At 37.9% G+C, this 21,912-nt stretch overlaps 1 protein-coding gene across 8 annotated transcripts in view; it reads left to right on the top strand.

The window, feature by feature from the left end:
- Window positions 1–4,501: 4,501 nt before the first annotated feature.
- pnut (septin 7-like protein pnut) overlaps window positions 4,502–21,912 on the top strand; it is a 55,775-nt gene continuing 38,364 nt past the window's right edge. For 5 of the 8 annotated variants that reach the window (XM_089232039.1, XM_089232038.1, XM_089232037.1 and 2 more), the window contains exons 1-3: window positions 4,502–4,669; window positions 10,810–10,842; window positions 13,310–13,320. In XM_089232039.1, the coding sequence (XP_089088165.1) occupies window positions 4,651–4,669; window positions 10,810–10,842; window positions 13,310–13,320 (63 nt within the window). In that variant the 5' untranslated portion in view covers window positions 4,502–4,650. The remainder of the gene's footprint in view (window positions 4,670–10,809; window positions 10,843–13,309; window positions 13,321–21,912) is intronic. The other 3 variants (XM_089232042.1, XM_089232041.1, XM_089232036.1) reach the window with 2 other exon arrangements.

Below are 21,912 nucleotides of genomic sequence, written 5' to 3'. Positions count from 1 at the left end.
CGTCTATGAAAATTTTTGCCGTATTTTGGCAGGTTCGTAGGGTCCAGCTGGCCGGAAAATACAGTCGATGCTCGTTACAACGACTCCAAGTTATAGCGATCATTCCATTACAACGACCAGTAAGACAAATTTCCGGAAGGTTTCGTTTAACGATTATATGTTTTCCTTTCAATATAATGACCACACAATGTTACGTTCACTTCCTACGGAGCGATGGGGGTTGTTATAACAAGCATCGACTGTATAACGAGCGGGACCGTAAAAAACAGGATTGAAATATTTTCACACACACACACTACATACTTTATTTTCCATTATGTTTTACAAAACCCTAACTTTTTAAAATCTTTTCAATTCATAGCCTAACGTCTTACGTGGGTGGGGGGATTAGTCTTGGTAAAAAAAATGATGAAAAACAAATAAAAAGCCTTTGCAGCAGTGGTTCTTAAACTGTTGTCACTCGCGGCTCCCTTGCCCTAGACAACTTTTGTCCGTGGCATCTCGGAATACTCTAAAGGTACGTATACATTAGCGAACGGATCGTGTAATATAAATATTCGCAATTGGTTGTTCAGTAATTTGTATGGTGTTGGGAAACACCACTCAAATGGCTATAACTTTTGCAATCATTTTGATGTTGTGCATAATTTTGAAAATCATTTCTACGATCTTCAATGGAATAATTTTACAAATACGATACTTATAATATTTTAGCTCTCTGTCTCATGAAAATGATTGTTTTTCTTGAAAACTCACTGGAATATTCTATCCAATCCTTTGAACCCTATTGACGACACAATCTTCCTGAATGTCTCTCTCCACGATCGTGATGCGTGACTCAGACTACGTCAGATTATATCAGAATTCCAAAATTTTCAAATTTGATACTTGGAGTATGCCGATCCCAATGATCACCTGGAGATGCAACCAAAATTTAGTATTATCATAACGCTGAGTGCACACTGGACCAATACGATAAGTGGGACAACCTGCAACTCGACACGGTTTGGTAAAACACCTGAATTTCAGGTTTTTTAACCAATCTGTTTCGAGTTGCAGATTCTATCTCTTATTATATCGGTCCAGTGAGTACCCGGTCTTAGAGATCAGGGACAGAGTATGCATTGCCTAATTTTTCAGCGCTGCCATCTATATTTCAGAAGTGGAGTGAAGTGTAATGACTGGATATATGTACCGTTTGTAGGCCTGTTGCTCTTTGTGGCGATAATTTTTAACGGGAGGATCGTCTCGCATTCACGCCTCGAAGTTGGGAACTATAGAAAATCAGCTTCAGCCAACCCCTTGTGTGGCACCATGGGGTTCGAACCTGGGACCTCCCGATACAAGTTCGTCACTGTGACCACCACAGCGGCATTGGAAGATTGCTGTTGTTTTATTCTTAAGTTTTGAGAAAAAAAAAATATGCTTCGCGTAACGCAATATACAGGATGGACGGTGGCGTCGGAGCCGGGGTGCTGTGGGTGCTCGAGCACCCACACTCTCTTGTAGAACGGGGCAGAGCCCCCACAGAATAAATTAAGAAATAAAAATCTCCTATATAGATTTTTTTTCCTCCCGCAAATATCGAACACGAAAAAAAAAGAAAAAGGAAAACTGTATGTTTTTTCTCTCTCTATGCCTCTTGAATCTTGCTGGAGTCCCCGTTGCCATCACAATTGATAAAGCCTTTTTAGGCACCGACACAGCAAACATTTCACTGTAGTGCCTCTTTCCCCACCCCCACTTTCTCACATTTTTGCGTGTGTCCCTTTTCCCTGTTTTGCCTAAGGGATGGAGGGTATCCAGATGCATATGTTTCGGTGTGGCGTCAGAACCGGGAGGAGGGGAGGTGCTGGTGCTGTTTGAGCACCCACAGTGTTTTGCAGTAAACAAAAACCTAACAAAAAATGAAAAAATCTTTTTTTCTTCACCCTATACGTTTTGCTCTATTGTTTTGTTCTACTTATCCAGTGGTTATTTGTACAGCTTCAGGCACCTAGGATGGGTATTTTTGGAGCCCACACCAGCTTTTTTTCCGATTCTGGCCACGCAGGCGTCCTTCCTTTACCTCAGGGTAGAAGTGTTTGCGAGGCAATTGCTTAAACTAAAGATTAGGTGGAAAGATGAAAATGGATTGGTAATTTTCGAGCATAACAGATGAATTTATAAACAATGCAATCAGTGTGGATGTGATGTGGGTGGTCTGATTGGCCGAAAGAAATAGAAATAACAGTTCTTTTCTTGGTTGAAAACTAATTATTTTACAGTGCAGTGGTGACGAAAAACTATTGTTATTTTACAGCATGCATGCTCAATCAATGACTCGCGGGCCAGATATGGCCCTTGGAGCAGTGTCGTCTTAAGAGCATCATGGACTCCGTGCTAAGGAATTTTTCTAAGCTTCTACCTGGGAAATTCTCGCAAAATTCGACTACTTATCGTTTTTCTGAGCCCCCGCCCCCAGGTGGACCCATGCGTTAAGACGGGACTGCCTCGGAGTCATCTGATGTGGTCCTTGACCTCAAAACTAATTTTTTAAGAAGTAATAACTTCGGAATTCATGAAAGAAATAATTTCAGAATAAATAGATGAAAATTTAAAGTTAATAAAAAGTTTGAAATCCTGTGTTCAGTATTCATTGTAAACCTTTGCAATGCATCAACCAGCAGGGCCGCAACTAGATACTTTGCCACCCGGGGAAAATCGACATTTTGGTGCCCTGCCATGTAGAAGAAGCAGTTAAAGGGTGAATTCGGCACCCCTTCTGGGCTACCTCCCAGGGCACCATATCCGCCTGTGGCCCTGTCAACTAGTACGGAACTCCTGGCTTATTTTTTTTCTTTTCTTCAATTCATGTTAGAAATTAAAACAAAGTGAATTGAATTGAAAAAAGAAATATTTCCAGACGAGATGAAATTTTATAATTTTTGAAAGAAATAATTCAAGAAGATAATTCAATTGATGAAAATTCAGAATGTTTTACATCAGTTATAATTTCAGATTTATCATCAGAAAAAAGATAATTTTAAAATTTTTGAAACAAATAATTTTTGGATTTTTGAAGCAAGTAATTTAGGAATTACGGGAAAAAAAATAACTTATAAAACATTCAGAGAAATAATTTCGTGATTCTTGATAGAAATTATTTCACATTTAATAAAAGAATGATTGCATAATTATTGAAATAAATTGTTTCAAGATATGTTGAGAAGGAAATAAAGAATAAAGGGAGAGAACGAAGAGAAAAGACAGTAAAGAAATCAGAGTTACTGAAATACTGAATATTAATTACAGAATCATTTTGATTTCAGTTTAAATCAATCAGTAATAAATTAAAAACTTTTTCTGAATTGGTGGGAAAAAAAATTATTTCAGAACAAAACCAAATTAATAAATAATAAAGTAAATAATTTCAGAATAAATGAAAGTTTTTAACTTGGGGTCAGGGCCGTCTTAAAACACCGTGAGCCCTTGGGCTCAGTGATTTTTCTGAGGCCCTACCTCACAAATTCTCGAAAAATTCAACTACTTCTCATTTTTCTGAGGCCCGTCTTCTATTGAACCTCCCGGGTTATGCCCATGCGTTAAGAGCCCTATCTTCTATCAAGATGTCATTGAAAATCACATAAGTAGGCCCTTGTAAATACGGATTCTTCTTGCAGTTATAAATACCTCAATTATAAATTGTTGGCTTGCGGGCTTCGTGGGCAATTTCAATTTGTCCCGCAGTGTCTCAAAGGTTGAAGATCACTGACTTAAGTGATTTTTGGATAATGTTCTATATCACATAAGTGGTCAGCCCCCGGCTTTGGAAAATACACTAGAAATGTTATATATATGTATAAAGACACAAATATATAATTATATATGCATACATTGATTTAGTGGCCCACGGCACACTCTCACTTCAATTATGTGGTTCGTGTCACATTTACAGATCACTCAAGTGAATAATTCTAAATTCATTTTAAGTGGTCCGCAGCGCATTCAAAAATCAGTAAAGTGGCTCACGGTGGTGCATTTACAGATCACTTAAGTAGCTCACGACCCGTTTCTGAACGAATTAAGTGGCCCGCACTTGGCAAAAGATTGAGCAGCCTCGTTTTATTGTGTAGTGGTGCCATCGATTGACACCAGATCTAAGTGATGTGTTGCCAAAAGAGTGCCATTGTGGGTCTTCATTTCGAAAATTTCGTATCTGGTAACCCTAGCTGCGTTTCTTGCCATTGGTGGTTTTTTTGTTTTGTTTTTTTGCGATTTCAGCAACAAATAGCAACTTTTCTCCCCTTCACCATCATTTTTCACGACAACAAATAATCCCCCTGATTTTATTCGACAAAATATGGTCAGTTCAAGAAATGAGGAAAACTACAATAATGTCCCGCGAAATATTATTTGTATGGTCACCGGATTCATTTATCAATTTCTCTGGTGTTGCCACCACCTTGGATGTTCTTTTCCTATAAATTTCATTTTTTTTTTTCCGTTACGCCAATCGCGCCATCTAGGTGGATTTCCATATAGTGAGTGGTCGCATATACTAATAGTAGTATTATTTTCAGCAGTAACAGCTTACCGAAGAACTGGACTTTCATGTGTTATTTTTTTGAAAAAGAAAAAAAAATTAGTTATTCATAATTAAGGTATATTATGCAGGCACCTAAAAACGGTAAGCTTCTCGAATTATCTGTGGGAATTATAATCTGGATTATCAATTATCGTTTACTAAGAATCGTGATTTTTTTTTTTTTTCTTTTTGTTAACTCTGACGTTAGAGGGGAGTCCGGACTCAATTATCTTGTCAAGATGCATCTTATCATAAGATGTGCAGGGGGATACGTCAAATTTGTGTATAATTCAGTTATCCATTCGGATACGTATCCGGATCATTTCGATGTGTGTGTGTATCCTAACCAAGCTGCGGTCAAGAGGATACCTGAGCCTATTTCTTCTCAATGGGTACCATCTTCATGAGAGATAACCGGCATTTTTTGTTAAATCAATCAATATATTTCTCTTCATCGGTGTATCCTAAAAGATTTAAATTATATGGTGTTTGATCTTTCAAAACGTTCTACATTTATATCCTCCTATAATTGAATTTTATATTGTGAAATTTTATGATTAATTCAAAATTTGGCTAAGAGCCAAGATTAGTTGATGGTCAAGTAGGGGAGCAGCCCCTCTTCTCGAGGGGCCTTGGGACAGACTTTCTCTTGGAGGACCCCCTTGAAAGGGTTATTATTATGCAATGTGAGTATACATTTTTTTTGTGGGACCCCTCCATTTGACTCAGAGCCCCTGGAGGTAGTGCTCCCAGTTGCCCCAGCGTAGTCAAGGCCCTGTAGGGGAGGGGATAGGTTATTTCATTACACTGTTGTTTCTTGTGAATTTTTATCTTTTTCATCAGTGAAATTCTCATTAGTTATTAGATTACTGTGATCTCTATCGATGATTGAAAATTGTTCGGTTTTCTATTACACTCAGTTCTATTACACGCAAGGGTGATTGAATTAGAGGTATGTGGCATGGGCGGAGATACGGGGGGGAAGCATTCCCCCCCCCCAGCATCAAAGATGGAGTCGACTGATCTAATGTATATATGAATTGACATCTTGCCCCCCCCCCCCAGCAATAATGACTGTGTCCCCCCCAGACTGCCAATTCTATCTCCGCCTATGGTATGTGGCATTAGACATTGATGGCTTCTGAAGAGGTGTGTTTACAGAATGGGGGGGGGGGGGTTTAGTGAGCTAAAAAATAGCCCAGGATGGCAAATTTGAGAAAGGGGTAGTCAAGGAAATTAGAAGTGGCGGAGGGTGGCAAAACTTGTATTGTCACGTCGTGTGTGATCTAGGGAGTTTATGAGTACGAGAATGGCGCAAGCATATGAATGACCCAAAACAGCATTTCTGAACCTGTGGTCTGCAGACAGACCTGATGCCACTGTGGTGGTCGAGTTGTCATAGTGATGGACTTGCATCGCAAGGATCCCATGTTAGAACACCACAGTGGTGGTTGGCTGAAGTTGGTTTTCTGTGGTTCTCCCAACTTTGAGGCGCGAATGCAAGCTAATTTTCCCGTTAACCCTACCTAGAATATTAACTAAAAAAAAGTTGATAAAAACTGCATGTTAACTTCTTATACCACTATGGCTCTGAGATGTAGAGTTAGTATTCTAGGGTTCAACTCTCGCCACGGAAAGCAGCAAGTCTACAGCGATGAAATCTTCAATCAATAAAGTATTCAATCGTTAGAAGAAAAAATTTTTGGCAGATAGTAGCATTACACAGAAACAAACTTTACATTATGTTCGCAACACAGACATGTACGTTCCAACATGTACCAGTTCATTAGAAGTTCCGCAGAGAAATATGGATGATGCAATTGCGTAGCGAGGGGGGACTTGGGGGACTTCTGCTTTCCCCCCCCCCTCCCGAAATGTGAGAAAATGACCGAAAAAAGAGAAAAAGATGGCCAAATCTATTCTATCACTGGTCCCCTCAAACGAAATTTCTGGTTACGCCCCTATGATGCACCTTGTCCATATCAGCACTTTTTAACTGTTAGTGTAGTAATATATCTTAAACCAGAGCCAATAAAACTTTTTCATCGTGATATTTGCATTAAACAGGTCAAATTTGTATATTCTGATTGTATATTTTCATTTCTGGTGCAATTTCATTGTTGTCCAATGTAAATTAATTCAACTGAACGGAAAAATTGATTGTTGTAATATACATATGGGTTCAAATGAAAATTATACCGTAATACATCGGTTCACTACACCTCATTGAGGGTAATGCCGGAAATTGCTATCATAAATATGTGATAACACTAATTGTAGACGAAAAAAATACCGTTTATGATAAATTTGTCAATTACTGCTAAAATTTCTAAGTGTGGAGAAATAAATGGCTACTACAGATCGCAGTGAATGAAAATTTAACGGGGGAGGGGGGAATCAATATTTGATTGAAAAACTGTGATCTCAAATGGCATTAATTTATTCTCATTTTATTATAAGGGGTGATCAAATGAAAAGGTACGAAACGACACGGTGGGTACAAATGTAGACTTTTTTCAAAATATACACCATAGGCCTGAGCACAACGATCCCACTGATGAACAAGCCGCAGGATTGCTTGTTCCCAGAATTCCTGTGGCCGTGACGTGACCCAGTCCTTCACAGCGTCCTTGAGTAAGTCGTCCGAGTTGAAGCGCTTCCCTTTCAGGTGTTTCTTCAGTGGACCAAACACATGGAAATCGCAGGGCGACATGTCCGGACTGTAGGGCGGATGGTCCAACGGCTCCCACTTGAACTTGGCCAGTTCCATGTGTGTGACTTTGGAGACGTGTGGACACGCTTTATCATGGAGCAGAACCACACCCTTCGTGAGCAGCCTCTGTCTTTTGTTCTTGATGGACCTGCATAGGCGTCGGAGTGTCTCACAGTACACATCGGAGTTAATGGTTTTTCTGTGCTTGAGGAATTTCACAAGTAGCGGACATTGAACGTCGAAAAAGACGGTGAGCAACACCTTGCCTGCTGACGGCACGGCTTTGAACTTTTAGGGGGAGGTGACGACGCATGCTTCCACTGCATGCTGTCCCGCTTTGTCTCTGGCTCGTAGTGATGGCACCAGGTCTCATCACCTGTGACGATCCGCTCCATGAAAGCGGGGTCTTCCTGATACCGAAACAGATGTTGCAGTGCTATCCCCATATGCAGTTCCTTTTGCTGGTCAGTGAGCTGCTTCGGAACCCAAGCGGCACACACCTTCCGATATCACAACCTGTCGTGAACAATTGTTCACACGGTTCCATAGCTGACATCCACCTTCACCGCCAACATTCGCAATGTGACACGCCGATCACTTCTCGCTAGGTCGTCCACCTTGTCGATGAGATCGCTTGTGATGACAGTGTTTGCCTGGCCTGGTCTCGGGTCATCACCCACACTCTCACGGCCTGCACGAAAACGGGCACTCCATTTTCTGACAGACTTGTCAGAGACACATTTCTCCCCGTAAACTGTCACCATCCGGCGATGAATAGCTGCCGGTTTCTCACCTTCCGCTGTCAGAAATCGGATAACACCTCGCTGCTCCTCAATTGTTGAATTTTGCAACATGAATGGCATCTTGTCCTCATACGGACTGCCGCATCATTTGGACGCCGCTTTTGATAAGAGCCTCTGCTCTCTCCTGCGCATGCTCCGATCCCAGTCAGAGACTCCAATCGCATCCCGAGATGTCTCGCTACGTTCTCCCATGGCGGAATATGCAATATTTAACTGTTACGTTTTTACGTTGTTTCGTACCTTTTCATTTGATCACCCCTTGTAGCATAATTCACATCGGCAATTATCACCACGACACGTTGTCATAAATTGCAGAAATTGTCAGTTGTAACTAAAATTAATGGGAAGATCGCACAAAAGATGTTTAAGCAGACAAATATGTAAGATAAATATGTATGTATATAGCCAAAATTATCATATAATTTATGTTAAGAATGCACTGTTTATATTCATGATTTTATTAAATATTATAAAGCCAACAAAGCGTCATTGAAAAACGGGACGAATGTGTAAAAAAAAATCAGAACAATGAAAAATATAGGAATATCCCATAATACGGGAAGTAAAGGGTCTATCAAATTGTTTCAAACATTTTACTGGTCTTGGGTTCAGAAAGATTGAGAAAGGCTGACCAGAGGATGATGGAGTAGGTTAAGCAACCAAAGAAGGGACCTACAGAGTTTGTAAGCATGGGAGTGACCAAAAGAGTCGCATAGAGAGTGAGGAACCAGGTTAGAATGTATCCTACGCATCACAACTTATTTTCAAGGTCTCTCGTAACTCTTACTAATACTCAAGATTTTCCCCCCTTTTGAAGCATTTTCCCACTTACAGCAGTTTTACTCAAATGTTTTTTTTATAAAACGTATAAGCCTAAATGGGATCCACTGTAGATGTCGGAGGGGGAAATGGCTTCTGCTGAGGCATATTTACAGGGAGGGCTTGGTGGGCCATTGCCCAGGGTGGCGCATTCGGAGGGGCAGCAAATTTTGAGGCCAGTTCATTGAGGAACACAAGCATGTAAGTGGCAAAAAGATTGGCCCGGAGCATTTGCAAGCGAGTGACAAATAAGAGTGAATTGAACATTTGCTAGGATGTGAGTGAGCAAGAGATTTTTGTGAGCGTGTAAGTGTGTAGGCATATGGCCATTCAAGTATTACGTCAGCATCGATAGGATTTCCGATTTGCTGACTATTGGGGGGGGGGGGTTGGATATTGGATAATGCTTACGTCAGGTGAAGTTGGTTTTCTGTGGTTTCCAACTTCAAGGCGCAAATGCGAGCCGATCTCCCCGTTAAAAAGTCTGGCCACAGAAAGCAACAGTACAAATATTCAGTCATTGCACTTCACTTCTGAGATATAGATGGCAGCACTGAAAAAACATACACAACACTAGATGCGCACTCAGACTGTTAGGTACACATACTTACACTTCCGGCACAACTCACTAGGTAGTAAATTGCCCATGGCGATAGACCTGGATTGTGCTCGGCTTGAAAAAAAAAAATGCTTACGTCATCAGCCACCCTTTATAAAAATATGAAATATTTTTAATGACATCTTACTCGGTGCACCAAAAACGAGAAAAACCTTTCGATAGTTTGTGGGCACTTGAAGTAACATTCCCCCGATTCATAAGTGCCCTACAAAAGCCACTTTAGTGATTTCTAAATGTTTTGCGGATACAAGTGTCTGGGCCGCCTAAGTGCTCTGGAACTGTGCCACGCATCACTCAAGTGATCCGTAATTATATGCCGTGGATCACACGCTTTAAATAATCTGAGAATGTGCCGCGGGTAACTTGAGTGGTATAGAACCGCACTGGGGGCCACTTAAGTGCTCTGAAACTACATCACATGACACTCAAGGGATCTCTAAATGTGTCACGGATCACTTAAGTGTTCTGGAACTGTGTTCCGGGTCATTTAAGTGATCTGAAAATGTGCCACAGACTCCTTAAATGCTCTGGAATTGTACCATGGGATACATAAGCGATGTGTAAATGTGCCGCTTATTTCATTTTTACAAAATTAGGTTTGAGGAGGGCAGGCCGCAGCAGATAACCGCTAGGGCCATACTTGGTCTGCGGCCGAAAGGCCTTTATGCGATTTATTTTTGAGGGTGGGTAGCAATGAATTTATTAAAGATAAATTTTGAGTTCATAGCCTTCAAATAACATTGAAATTGAGTTGGGTTGGAAATTAAAGCGCCATCTACAAGTGGTCGCCTCAAGCTCGTTAGGGAAAATATTGGTGTATCTATATTCTTCCCCGGGTTTGAACCTGAGACCATGACGGCAATCCTATGCCACCACGCCACTCAGGCCTATAACATCATTGGTTTCAATCTTTATATCGAGTGATACACACATCACAGCTATCTTTCTAAATATCATTTCAACTGCTTATGATTGGTTTTCGGTATTAGCCGGCTTTGTCTAGAAAAACGTGTGTTTGTAGAATATGGAGGGGGGGGGGAACAGTAGGCCTAGTGATATGGAAATTAAATTTCATCCTTGGAAGGTCCGGTAGATACAGTTCTTGTGTTCAAAAATATTTTTATCTTTTCAAATTCAGTGCTTGATCCCCATGTGGTGAAAATACAATAATCATTGTCAAGAAAATACTTTCAATTTCACAAAGTGTTGAATTTCGTTTGCAATCATGTCACTTTTATTTCCGTATCAATATTGATTTTAATGTTGGTTTTTCTCCTTTTTGAAACAGATATAACATATAATTCAGCAAGGCGTTATGGTGAGTTTTATTGTCTTAAATTTCATCTTAGTCATATATAAGTGTTAGTTATTCATTATAAAAAAATATAGTAACTTTTTCATATGAGAATCACATTTGTTTCGACCATTTTGATCCTTATAAGCAAGGCCCTGATGTTGTTCCCCTGAAAAATCTTAAAAAATTACTTTAAAAAATGCCCTAAAAATTGGGGGGGGGGGGGAGTCATCAAAATAATGAAACAAACTTTACAAGATATACGGAAGACTGGATGTTGTGAAGATATTTATTATTATTATTATTATTATTATTATTATTATTATTAGATGAGTTTTTTTTTTTTTTTTTTTTCCTTCCTTAAAAAATAAAACATCTGAAATAATAATAATAAATATCTTCACAACATCCAGTCTTCCGTATATCTTGTATTAACAAGTGGAGAGCGACATTCATGTCATAGAAACAAACTTTCTTGAAAAACCGGTTATGTTTGAATGTCGAATGATGTTTTTTCCACTTCTCTGAGACTATAGCCTTTCCCTATGTTGAAAGAGGCACTGTCGTGAAATCGAAATATTTTTGTCATCCTTAGACTCCAATTTAGCAATCGTGCACAGAAAATTATTGGTGCCCTTACAAATTGTATAGTCAACATGGCACCTGAAATTTGTCAATTGGCATAAAGGCAACACATACACTCAGAATGCATGTTCTAGTATGTTAAAATTTGCTGGAAATTTCCCAGAGGAATGTTTACATGTACAGTTAAGTAGTATGGGGCTGGAAAAATCACAAAAAAATCTAGGTACCAAAAAAATTTTGCCTGAAGAAGAAGGTCCAAATATAATGTTTCTTTTGACTTTTTCAGGCCGTAGTGACCTTCATATTGGCAGATATGCTGCTATAAATTACATTTTGTGCTGCTCTCAGCCTGCAATTAGTAACTACACAAAAAAATTTTAGGCACCAATAGCAATTTTTTAGTCACCATGGCTGCCTGGGATTTGTCCAGCACTGAAGTAGTAGTGTTGAAAAGCAGGGCCGTTATCTCAACTTTTTCCAGGGGTGGGGGGGGGGGCAAAGCACATGTACTCAGTGTATGTATATATATATACCATTTTTAGTGTATTTTCGAAAGCCGGGGGTGCACTAAATACATTTTTAGTGTATTTTCGAAAGTCCCCCCCCCCCCCTAAATGATGGGCCTGTTGAAAAGTATCATTTATGATGAATGATGAGGGTAACAAGATACATTGTGTTGGACAGAGCATTCAGGAAAAGATAATTAGGCCTATGTCTTGGAATTTCTGTGTAGCCTATTTCATCATTGCAGTTTTCACTGAATCTGCTGTATAATATTTACATAGCTGCATTGAGCAAATATGGTCTATATCTCTCATATCAGGTGTCAATTACCTCTTCTTGCATGGAATAAAAAAATACTTTCCCCATTATATCAGCTTTGCTATCATGCTTTTTCAACTATAATTACTCAGAAATAAAATAAAAAAAAGAAAAACATTGGCTTGTTTCTATGAAGAGGAAGTGTTTTGCATGTGAAAATAACGTTTCTTTATTATGTTTTCCCCCTGCTAAGTTTATGTAGGCTACATGCTTTGTCTTCTTTTTTTTTTACCCTGAATTCCAAAGCTTCTGCTTGGAAACGGGTGATAGATTATTCACCTGTTTCAAATTCTTTTCCAAAATTTGCTTTGTAATAACTTATTAATATCAAGGATTTGACAAAATCCAGGTCATCGCGGCAAATGAAAAATTGATATTGGTGCTGAAAGTTTTCCATGGAGACTGCTAAAAAAAAAAGGCGAGTCTGAGGGGAAAAAAGATTCTGAATTTCTTTGTCATACAAAAATTAAAAAAAAAGAAAGAAAATTATCAACTTTTTTTTCCCATAAAAGCAATCTGCTTGTCTTTTAAAAACCTTGTTGGGATATTCTGCTTTTAGTTTCTCTGAAAATTAAAGTGGCACCTATATTATCTGCAAAAATGAGCTAATCAAAGTGGCACCTAAAATAAATTTGAGTTGAATTGAAAAGCCATTTGAGAAATTTACTCTTGGTCAATGAACTAACCCCCCCCCCCCCCCCCCGTGGATCATAATTGTAATCTATATCTTTGTAATTTTTTTTCAAATTTGTGTAGAAATCAAATTTATTTGAAAGTTTCACTGTTTTCAATGAATGATTTTGAATGTATAATGCTTGACATGTTTTTTCCCCCAGCAAATCAGGAATCCTGTTTGCATCTTTCAAGTTGTCTTCTATTTTTATTTTAATGTAGTACAGATAGTCTTTTTCAGTTATAGGAGTATAGGTTATGACTTTATTTTGGCTCATGGAAAGTTTGACTTTTTTTTTATAGAATTGTGCACTTTTTATTTTGTTTTAAAGTAGCTCCCATCTTGATTTTATGCTTTTGTGTTTTCTTTTTACATGTTACTGCTGTTGCATTTGATCTTTAAATACAACTGGTGGGGCAAATTCAGTAAGTAATGTTTGTGTGTGCCTCTGTTTTTTTTTTTTTTCAGTTTTTGTTATAAAAGGGTTTGTGTATTTTTTTTTTAATCTTTATGCACTATTAGTTCCTGCATGTTTATATTATGGATTTAGTATGGTTTGAAGGGTTGGTTATTATTTTTAATATCTGGTGAAATATATCATTTTTCTTAATGCCTTTTGGAACATTTTTTTTCTCCCTCTCTTTATTACATTATGCTTGATAGGTTTTGGTGTGATTCCAGTGAGATTGGAGAGAAGAAAGATTCATAGAAAGTGGTTTTTTTTTTTTCTGAAGTGATTCATTATTTTTCTTCTAGGAATATTTCACTTCTAGAATAAAAATGCAAAGGCCACAACAGTGGAATTGCCCAACAACGTGGCAGAGAGAGGGGGGAATGACCCTAAAAATATTGATGTCAAATAAATATAGCAACCAAAAATAAGAGTAAATTTCTAAAAACTAAAATCTATGAGAAAAAAACATAATTCTTTGTTCACATGTAAAAATTATGATTGTCTTCATCTAAGTATATATTGCTTCTCCACACATTTATTCCAAACATGAGTATATCATATTTCTTTTTAAATTTCATTTATTTTCATGAATTCATTCCTCTTATTATAAACCAATTTTTATCCATAACCAGATCCTGGTTTAAATTCTAACAGAAAATATTTTTGAATTAAAAACTTCAGTCTATATCCAGGGCCGCTGTGGTGGTCGAGTGGTTATAGTGACGGACTTGCAACGCGAGGATCCGGGTTCGAACCCCACAGTGGTGGTCGGCTGAAGTTGGTTTTCTGTGGTTCCCAACTTCAAGGCACGAATGCGAGCCGATCTCCCCGTTAAAAAGTCTCGCCTCAGAGAGCAACAGGCCTACAATGTTACAAATATTCAATCATTACACTTCACTCACAATTTGAAGTATAGATGGCAACACAGAAATATCATACACAACACTAGCTACACACTCAGACTGTTAGGTATACACGCTCACTTTGCTCCAGACTCTGCCACGAAGCTGGGCTGGAAGAGATCTCGTCAACGGGATAAGTCCGGTGGCAGAGACCCTGGCATTCATTCATTCAGTCTATATCCAGGGTTACACAAATCCCAGGCATGATCACTAAGTCCCAAAAAAAAGGAAACCATTATTTCTGACCGTTTATCTTGAAATGTATAAGCCTTCTTAACTCCTAAAAAATTTGATTGGCACCAAGATTTTTCTTTCTAATTTGTCAAGACCTGTTATATCTGTTTTGTAAGACCCTAGCTATAATACCCGGTGCTGCCTGGGTTTTCTTCAATTGCATTCATTTTTCAATTGAGCATTGAAAAAGTGACAAACCATTACAAAGGTATGAACTATCATGCATAATACTGGCAGAATTACAGAAATGCGTAAGCCTTTGTCATGGTTTGCCATGTCTGGAACGCATTGCTAGGTAACCAAAGTAAACATTCGAAAAGTGATTGTTGAGGCCCAAAACCATTGTTGGGCGACAGTTTTTGCCCATTTCAGGCATTTGCCCTGCTCTGATGCGCTTTCAAAGTAGCCTATCGTTAAAGCCGGGTCCCCATTTAGTATATATGCAAAATTTGGCTCCGATAGATATAAAATTGTAGATTTGTATAGAGAACATACACACAGACAGAAAATCAATTTTATGTATATAGATTGTAATTTTGTGAAATCTCAATAGTAAAATTTTCTGTGGAACATACACAAAGGGGGGGGGGAAACATTGCTGAGAGGTTTGGGAGACCACCATGTATCACCAAATTAATGCTGCTGTTGTTACTTTTATAAATTGCTATTGTTACCAGAAAACACTTATGCAGATTCATTGGCTACAGAAAATGATAATTGATTAGTTAATAAAATTCAGTACGATTTTTCACCCTGTGAAGTAGTTTACTGTATTACACTTTTGTGTCTTATGCAGAGAGTATCCACGTCAGTAATTTCGTCGACACTTTTGGAGGACCGGGGGTTGCAAAATGAGATAGGCCTATAAAAAAATATCCTGGAATCATTTTCAAAAAATGGTCACAGGGAATTATCGTAAATGGCTATAGGAGTTAAATATTAAAAATTTGAAATCTTGCTGTGCAGAGATGTATCGTTATATCAAGTATTGTTGTAGCAAGGTTTCACTGTGACTTCCTTTTTTCTCATGGTTAAAAATACAAACACGTGAAGAAAAAAAACCTATTCATTAACACCAGTTTTTGATCCTTTCATAAGTAACCTATTATTATTGTTATGAAGTGTGGCATACCAGAAAATAGTCATAAAATACAGTGTGCAGATGATAAAAGAAATATGCTAATTTTGCTTGGAGAAGTCTTAAACCTCCACCCCTGAAGTAAAACTGGCTATTAAAAAAAATTTATTTGTGTTCATTGTATGTCAAAATACCCCTTGAAAAGAAAATATCATTCAAAAAAAATTAATTTGGGTCTATCCTTACTAGTAGCATTGGAGTTAGGTACACATCTCTGTGTACTTCGAGTCTTAACTTGAACAAAGAATCATTAAAAACCATTGAAACCTGCTACTTCCAAGTGGTCCACATTTGTGGACCACTAAAACGAAGAGGTTAAACTGGTGCTATAAGTATGCCCCCCCCCCCATAAGGCCGGGGCTTACAGAGCTCCAGCCCTGGGGCCCCAATACAATTCTCATCATTTTTTGCCTTTTCGCATTATAAATGAACTATAGAATTCTGTTGTCTGTCTTTCAAAATATCCTAGTGATCATTCAATAATTAATGAACTGGCTTTCGAAAATTCCAAATTTTTATGTTTACAAGAATCAAGTATATCAGTGTTATAAAAATTCCAATTTCTTCTTTCTCTGCAGTTTTTCCCTTTTCCTCTAAAAATAATCTTATGAAACAGGTTTATGATAGAAAACAAATACCCTGATTATAGAATGAAAATCTTGGATGAGGAAAATACCTGGATTTTCTTTCAAAGAAATATTGCTTATTTGGTAGTTTTCTTGAGCATAATTTGCATAAATGCAATTCGCATAATCAGACATGTTTGATGGAGTGGAAGATTTATCTCATGGGGGGCATAATATTCATGACTGGTGAAATTTAAACCATAGATGCTGGGCTGGTAATGAGGGGAATAAGAAAAGACTGGTGGTGCTCTTCTTTACTCTCTCCTCAGACTGTGTGATTCATTTCTTGAAATAAACAATTTGCTGCACAAACCAGACCTTGGTCATCAAGGAAAGACTTGATAGCTGAGATACAGAGGTGAGAAAAGATTTAGGGGTGCATTCCTAGTGGCCTTGGGTTATCTCATTCAGAGGTCTGCGCGCGCGTTTTTTTTTTTTTTTTTTGCTTTGCTTCATTTGGGGAAAAGAAGGAAAAACCCAAAATGTGTCTGGTTCCTGTAGTTTTGTTACTTTCCCCCCCCCCCTCCAGAGATTGTGTGTACTGCTTATATGTTTCATTAATGGGATGATGACAGCTGTGTAGGTCTTCATCTCCTTCCAGATAAATTATTTTTAATTATTTGTGTGAGTGATCTTTTTGATAATCATCTATTGGTGGAGTTCAGATTTTTCTGTTAGGTCAGCCAGGTCGCTTCTTTAGGAAATGGGAAAACAGTAATGATGCCGAAGAGAGGAGGGGTGGATCATTCAACAGAAGTAGAAGAGTTTTGTTGACTTTTTTCCCCATAAAAAAAATTCAAGATGGAGTTGTAGATTCAATCTTCAACTTGTTTCTTCATGAGTGTTAACCAGCTGCAAGTTCGAAATTTTTTTTTATCTTCAAGGGAAGGAAGGGCAGGCATCACTCAAAAAAAGATATTTATGTGGCGGTGATATGAAATTGACTTGTTTTCAGTGAGTTGAGATATTTGTTTGAGAAAAAAAAATATATTTTATTAGGTAATTCATTCATTTGCTTCGCCTATAAACTGCATCAAGGTCTTTTATTTCGGCTAATATGAGAGAAACTGGAAAGAGGTCCATTGCGTGACAATCTATGTTTTGGATTTTTTTTTCAGGATGTTAGAAAAACATTCGTTATGGAAGTATTAACTTGTGTCGGTTATATGTGACGTGTGTAAGGCTCTTTGGCTTAATGTCCGTGGTATGTGAACGTGTGATGATGATGATGATCTTTTCTTGGTTCCGTTGAATTTAGATGGAGTGGGTGGTGTGTGAGCTTGCAGATGTTTTTCCGATTCCTCTATGTACGGCAGGGTGAAGTTTGCCGGGCATTATATGCTGCCCCACCCACATAATGGTTTTTGATGTGTTTCTCCAGCCTCTCTTACCTCCTCCTTTCTTTGCATGCTCCTGCATGTTCTATAAAAAAATTTCGGCTGGGTTGCCAATCTTTGGCCAGTTTTCTCGCCAGATATATAATAACTCTATGTTCTTGGACAGCGGCTCCTATAGGAATGCTCAAGTTGTCCTTTTGATTCTGAGTGAGAATATCAACTTGTGGCGTTGTTAAAATATATATACACAGTGAAACCTCGATATAACGATACTCTGTGGAGCAAGAAAAAATATCGTTGGAGTGGGATTATCGTTATATCGAGAGGTAACATTAGCAGGCCCCTACAAATTCATGCTATTGTTGACATCTCCCCTGAATTGCAATTATTTATATCACCCCTATAAAATTCATGTGTTTATTCGCAACAAAAAAATTCCAATTGATTAGTTGCTGCATATTCGGTTGTATTTCACCCTGTAAAGTAGTTCACTGGGTAACACTTGTTTGTGCTACACAGTAAGTAGCTTCACTACAACTTCATTAACAACTTTCGGAGGGTAGATAACGCAAAATACCGATTTTTTTTTTTTTTAATAATGTGATCCACACGTATTCCCAAGGGATCAGTATGATCCGTCCAGGGAATTTGTTAGTGTTAGTAAACATCCATGCCGAACCGGGATTTATTTATTATTAAACATACACGAAATAACAAAAACTAGTCTGGAATTTATAAATATATTGGAGGTGTATTTTGAGTGAAATATATAAGAACATCGTTGTAGCAGTTTCGCAACATTCTCAAAAAAATACCGTTATAGAGGAATTTATCGTAGTAAAAGAGATCGATGTATCGAGAGGAGTATAAGAAAAGGACTAAAGGTACAGTAATTTCAAACCAGATTTGAAAAAATATCGTAGAGGGATTCATCGTTGTAGCGAGGTTTCACTGTATTCGATAGATAATTTTTCGATAAAGAAATCCCTTTTATTTATATATATATATGCCTAAATGTAATTTCGCACCTCTTATTTTTGGGGTTTCATAAATACTCATTACAGCAGAAAAATTCTCATGCATGATATTAAAATTAAATCAGCTGCATTGCTGTGATTTTTTTTTCCCCCCTTTGCACAGTGATCTTCAAATGCGCAGACACTTTTTTTATATATTGGGAGGGGGCCCGCACGCACATGCGAACATCGTAATTTTAGTATCACATTTTGGCATCACCTGTGTACCATTTCTTTGGTTAAGGGGTATCCTTTCAATTTCGTGTCCGATCGCCTTCAAGGCGTGGTATGTGGCAACCATTCATAAATGTAGTTAGATATTAGCAAAGACGATGGGAGGAGATGAGATTATGTTTTGCTGAAGGTGTCGTTGGTCACGACAAGAATGTGTCGAAAGCATCACTCATTCCGGCAAGGCAACTCTACCTCACAAGTTGATCACATGAGATTGCAGCAATACGCGATGTGCCGGAGCTATACCGTTCAGAATTGGGTCTTCGTTTCCTTACTTTTCTGTATCAGTAGAGTCTGTTTTCTTTTCCGTAGGGTTCTCATTTGTTGTGTACCCAAAACCAAATATCCGCACTTTTTCCTCTGGATGATCATTGCATCAGTTTCAGTGCCTAAATGACGCATTCTTCCTTGCTTTTATTTTGAGCACGTATCCGTAGTGGTTTTTTTTAATCAACTTTCGTAGGTTCGATTTTTAAGTAGTGGTTTAAATCGAGTTGTGGAATCACTTCGTAGGCCCAGTTTTCAGTTGAAATTTTTCAAGAATTATTTTCTCAGTTCTATTCAGTTAACTAATCAGAAGTATTTTAAGAAAAACTTGATATCGTGAACATAGTTTTGTGCATCTTTAAGCATATCGGCTTAAGACGTAGAAAATCCAATTAGTAGAAAGAATCCAAGTGGTAGAAATCCAATATTCTCCAACTGCTTTTATTCACCAAAGCACAATTTCATGATCTGGTGTTTGTCAATCAGTCACTTATTTCAATTCTAGTCATTCAAGTTTTTTTTTTTAGGCGTATTTTCTATTTTTTAACATGTGCAAATGAGAGTGGGGATTACATGTTTCTTATCTCTCTCAAAGAATGTAATTTAGGTCCATATTTTTGGTCGTAATTTTAAAAATTCTAGTGATCTATTTGTATAAGTGCCATATTGTGTGCTTGTATAAAGGTTGTTCAATAGTTGTCACCTGATTTCCTTGAGAAAAGGTGTCGGTCCCCCCCCCCCCTTCTATTTGATTCTGTGCATCTTGGGTTTTTTTTTCAAAATTTTTGAATTTCCGTAGAAAAAATATTTCCCATCGTCATGAGTGACCTGATACCTGAGAAATATCTCGGTGTAATCTTGTCCCGACCGACCGCACTTACCACCAACCGTAGCAACATAACCACGACCGCAAAGGTTTTTGGGAAAGAGGTAACCAAGGCTCGCAAAGGTGCTTCCCTGAGGCCGTATTCCGCAGCAACCACGGCTCCAAGCAGCCCGTCCGGCTACCTGCATGCATTCGGCCCGGAAGGTGTGGTGGCCTCCACCTCGGATGGTCAGCCATACCGTTACGCCAGTATTGAGAGGTTGGCCAACAGGAAAAACATCTACGACGGAAGTTGCTTACCCGTGGTGGCACGCTTCGACGACGGGGCTGCTCCGTTGGAATACACTTATTCCGTAAGTTCATCTTTGATTCGTTTTAATTGATGACCTGATTATACGAGTTGTTAGCCGGTTTTAATGATGGCATCGTCATCATCAGAAACGGCCTTCGGCCAATAAATGCATCTTCTCTTTTCCACGCCTTTTCTTTTTCTTTTCTTGTAATTGTGGCGAAATGATTCAGTTATAGGGTAAAAGAAAACGTCATTCCTTCACGATGATCGTTACGCTTCTCCAAGGTGACGTCATGAAATTGCGTTGGTAGTAGACTAACCATTTACATCGATCTGATAAATTGGAGAAAAAATAAATATGCATAAAGAACTTCAAGAAATTATAAATAGAGTATTTATTATTGTCGAGTGAAAGATTTCGTTGCATGAAAAAAAAAGTTTCTTTAAGTTAAAGTTTAGTATACATAACTGTATATCTTTTATTATGATTATAAAGTAGTGCGTGTTTTGATTTCATAATAAGGCACCTTCCAAAATAAATTTCCTTTATACAATACAATAGGACCTCCATATCCGAAGTAAAAATCTGAACTCATTTTGAATAACAATAAATATATTCGTAGAATTTTAAAATTGCTGAAATTATATACATAGAGTTTCTAAGCAGTTTTTTCCGCGCGTTACAGATTTTTTGGATGAAGATATTTCGGAATAACAGTGTATGTCGCAATAGCATCACGACTCCCAACCAGCGTAGCACGAGAATTTAAGATGTTGCCGAAGTGCTTCGATAATGGGCATGGATGCTTTAAGTTATATTAAATTCCTTATGCCGTGAACGTGAAACGTTTAGAAATTGTTGTAATGAATGGCAAAATACTATGCATTGCCATCACATTGTAAATTGCTTGTTGTATTTTATTTCGGATATGGAATTATACCGAACTTTACTTTCTTACTTAAAAATTGACAGTTAGGTTTATATCTTGCTGGCAGTTCTGGAAAAAAAATCAAACTTTTCTGATTGCAGTTTATAGATCAAAATTTGTTTATATGCATTAGAGGAGTTGTGCCATCTATATTTTGAATGTTAGATGATAATTCATCTCAAAAAATATGCATTGATTCATCATTTTCGATAAAAATCTTGTTTGAGATGGGTTTTTGTTTATCCTAATTAGAGTTAGTGCGATCGCCATCGCTGAAAGAAAACGTAGTTTACTTCCATTGTTCCGAAATTAGGAGTAGGTTATCGAAAAAATTGGAAATGGGTGTGATTTCATTTCACAGACACGTATTGTGGTTCTTGCTTATCTGTCATAAATGGCTTCCGAAAATTCTTGCCATTGGTTTTTTCCCTCCTTACTAATCCATCGTATCCTAGTGCCCTTATTGGGATTGCTGTGGTTAATATCTAACGACTTTTTCTTTTCGACAAAACTTCACTAGAAATTCACAATAGGATTTTATTGCAAGATTTTCGTATTCAGAGAAAGGGCAAAAAACTATTTTCTAACCATGGCTGAAAAATATTTTTTAAATTCTTTTTTAAAAACAGGAAAAATAAAAACAGTGCAGTAGTCGTTAATGACACAGAATTTTTGTGATATTTTCAAAGATTGGGAGGGGGGGGGGAATTTTTAAGTTATTCTCAAACACGTGATTTAATACTAGATTTTTATTCTATTTTT

The sequence above is a fragment of the Pholcus phalangioides genome, unplaced genomic scaffold (assembly GCF_987345545.1).
Source record: "Pholcus phalangioides strain wild (caught in Gottingen) unplaced genomic scaffold, Ppha-v1.0 ptg000001l_1, whole genome shotgun sequence".
Classification (NCBI taxonomy): Eukaryota; Metazoa; Arthropoda; class Arachnida; order Araneae; family Pholcidae; genus Pholcus; species Pholcus phalangioides.
The sequence above is the reverse complement of the archived record's forward strand: the minus strand, read 5'-3'. Positions and strand labels throughout refer to the sequence as shown.